Source organism: Colobus angolensis, unplaced genomic scaffold (genome assembly GCF_000951035.1).
Source record: "Colobus angolensis palliatus isolate OR3802 unplaced genomic scaffold, Cang.pa_1.0 Scaffold443, whole genome shotgun sequence".
Taxonomy (NCBI): domain Eukaryota; kingdom Metazoa; phylum Chordata; class Mammalia; order Primates; family Cercopithecidae; genus Colobus; species Colobus angolensis.
The window spans coordinates 116319-118268 of record NW_012117855.1 but is presented as its reverse complement, the minus strand read 5'-3'; the positions used below and the strand labels follow the sequence as shown (position 1 = coordinate 118268).

The window sequence follows — 1950 nt, the reverse complement described above, 5'->3', positions numbered from 1 at the left end:
GTCCTGGGCTTGGCTGGGGCCACGGACCGCGTTGCTGCTAGACTGCCCAGGCAGGGCCCCTGGGGCACCCGGGGTTGAGACAGGCAGCAGCGCGTCTCCATGTCCCCACAGCTGCCTCCTGAAGTGTGGGCTGCAGATGAACAGGAATTCCTGCTGCTGCTAGAGCCCGAGGAGTTTCTGCAGGGCGTCGCCACGCTGACCCAGGTGCTCGGGTGGTGGCAGTAGTCCCTCTCCCGTTAGGAGGGGTGGGTTCCCAGCCGGGAGGCGCCTGCGCTGCCGGTCCCTGCCCTTGTAGACGGGGCTGGAGGGGGCATGGGGCAGGCCAGGATTCCTCTCTGATCCGAAATCCTAGAGGTTTCTAGGGTGAGATGGAGAAAGCTCCTGGGCACCTGTGGAGGCTACAGCTGCTCCTAGAGGGTCCTGAGAAGTGCCAGGAAGCCGGGGTCTGGGCAGTAGGCTGCAGGAGGTCTGTGTTCATCCTCTGACAGTGGACAGCCCGGCCCCTGCCTGCAAGGAGCAGTGCTCAGGTGCTCTTGCACCAGGCAGCATGGGGATAGGCCAGACCCCTGCCAGGTCCCTGTGTCCAAGGATGAGTCTCTCCAGCCTCTACTTTGTGCTAGGTTAAAGCTAGGCTGGAATACAGAGGTGGGCCAGGATGAGGGGCTCAGGGGAACTGAGATGTGCCCAGGCAGCCACTCTAGGGGTCTCCTTAGCCTTCTTGGCCTCGTGGAAGGCACAGAGCTGGTTTTCTCAGAAGGGGTGACAGAACAGAGGTGTCTCTGGGCACCACTGGCTCTTTCTCAGGCTTGCTGTTCTGCAAACCAGCTGTGGCCTGGTGGCCCATGGCCCTGAGCCGCAGCCTCCCGTGAACAATTGTGCCACACGTTCTCATCTTCAGATCTCTGGCCCAACTCGCTGGGTGCCCTGGATCTCCCCTGAGACCACCACCCGGTCCCACCTGGCTGTCATCGGGCTGGATGCCTACCTGTGGTACTGCTCACTCTCATGCCCACAGCAGGGCTGGCTGGGACGGGGGTTCAGGGGAGGTGGGCACACTTCTGGGGTTGCTGTGGCACAGCTGATCCCACTTCCCCAGGTGGGCTCTGGCAGAGGCCACGCTCGGGCAGGGCAGGCCCCATGGGGAGCGGGGAGGAATGGTCACCTCTGCTCAGGTCTCGCCAGCACGTTGCCCGGGGGACACAGCAGCCAGAAAGCCCAAAGGTGGCCGGTGCCGAGGTGGCCATCGGCTGGCCGCAGGTGGAAGAGGTGAGGACCTGTCTGAGCTGGGTGAGTCAGGTGGCCTGGGTCCCGGTGATTGGGCTGCTGGCTGGGTTTGGTTCCCAGCATGGCACATGGGGCAGCTATCAGCTGTGTCCCGGGGAGCCTTCCTCTGGCTCGTGCCCACCGGCATGCCTCCTCCCCAGGCCCTGGTGCTCCTGCAGCTCTGGGCAAACCTGGACGTGCTACTGGTGGCCTCATGGCAGGAGCTGAGTCAGCACGTGTGCGCCATCACCAAGGCTCTCGCCCAGTGTCCCCTCAAGTGCGTGACACCTGGACTGAAGGGGGCGGGGGCAGGATCACCTCAAGGTGGTGGCAGGGCCTCCCCGGCCTCTGGGGAGCTGCTCAGGTGAGGTTCTAAAAGGCGTCTCCCTGTCCTTCCCCGTCCCCAGGCAGTACCGGGAGTCCCAGGCCTTTTCCTTCTGCACAGCAGGGCGCTGGGCAGCTGGCGAGCCGGTGGCAAGAGACGGCACAGGGCTGCGGGGGGCCTGGCGGAGGCAGATCAGGCAGTTTAGTCGAGTCAGCCCAGCGGTGGCCGATGCAGTGGTCACAGCCTTCCCCTCCCCTCGCCTTCTGCAGCAGGTGGGCCCCTCCCTCCTCGAACCCCTCCAGGTGCAGAGGCCCAGTCCCCAGGCACCCTCTCATACCTTTGCCTGCCCTTAGGCGCTCGAG

The 1950-nt window shown here is 64.7% G+C and overlaps 1 protein-coding gene across 1 annotated transcript; it reads left to right on the top strand.

Annotated features, from left to right (window-relative positions):
• Positions 1 to 97: 97 nt before the first annotated feature.
• Positions 98 to 1941, top strand: EME2 (essential meiotic structure-specific endonuclease subunit 2). Its single transcript, XM_011957495.1, has 5 exons — positions 98 to 204; positions 899 to 990; positions 1173 to 1266; positions 1425 to 1540; positions 1671 to 1941. Exons 1-5 carry the CDS (start codon positions 100 to 102, stop codon positions 1939 to 1941), a joined length of 678 nt encoding a protein of 225 aa, XP_011812885.1. The 5' UTR covers positions 98 to 99.
• The last annotated feature ends 9 nt before the right edge of the window (positions 1942 to 1950 follow it).

Coding starts and splice junctions, on each gene's coding strand:
- EME2 (XM_011957495.1), top strand. CDS start 100: ATGTCCCCACAGCTGCCTCCTGAAGTGTGGGCTGCAGATGAACAGGAA. Junction 991..1,172: donor GGGCTGGATGCCTACCTGTG/GTACTGCTCACT, acceptor ACCTCTGCTCAG/GTCTCGCCAGCACGTTGCCC. Junction 1,267..1,424: donor GCTGGCCGCAGGTGGAAGAG/GTGAGGACCTGT, acceptor CCTCCTCCCCAG/GCCCTGGTGCTCCTGCAGCT.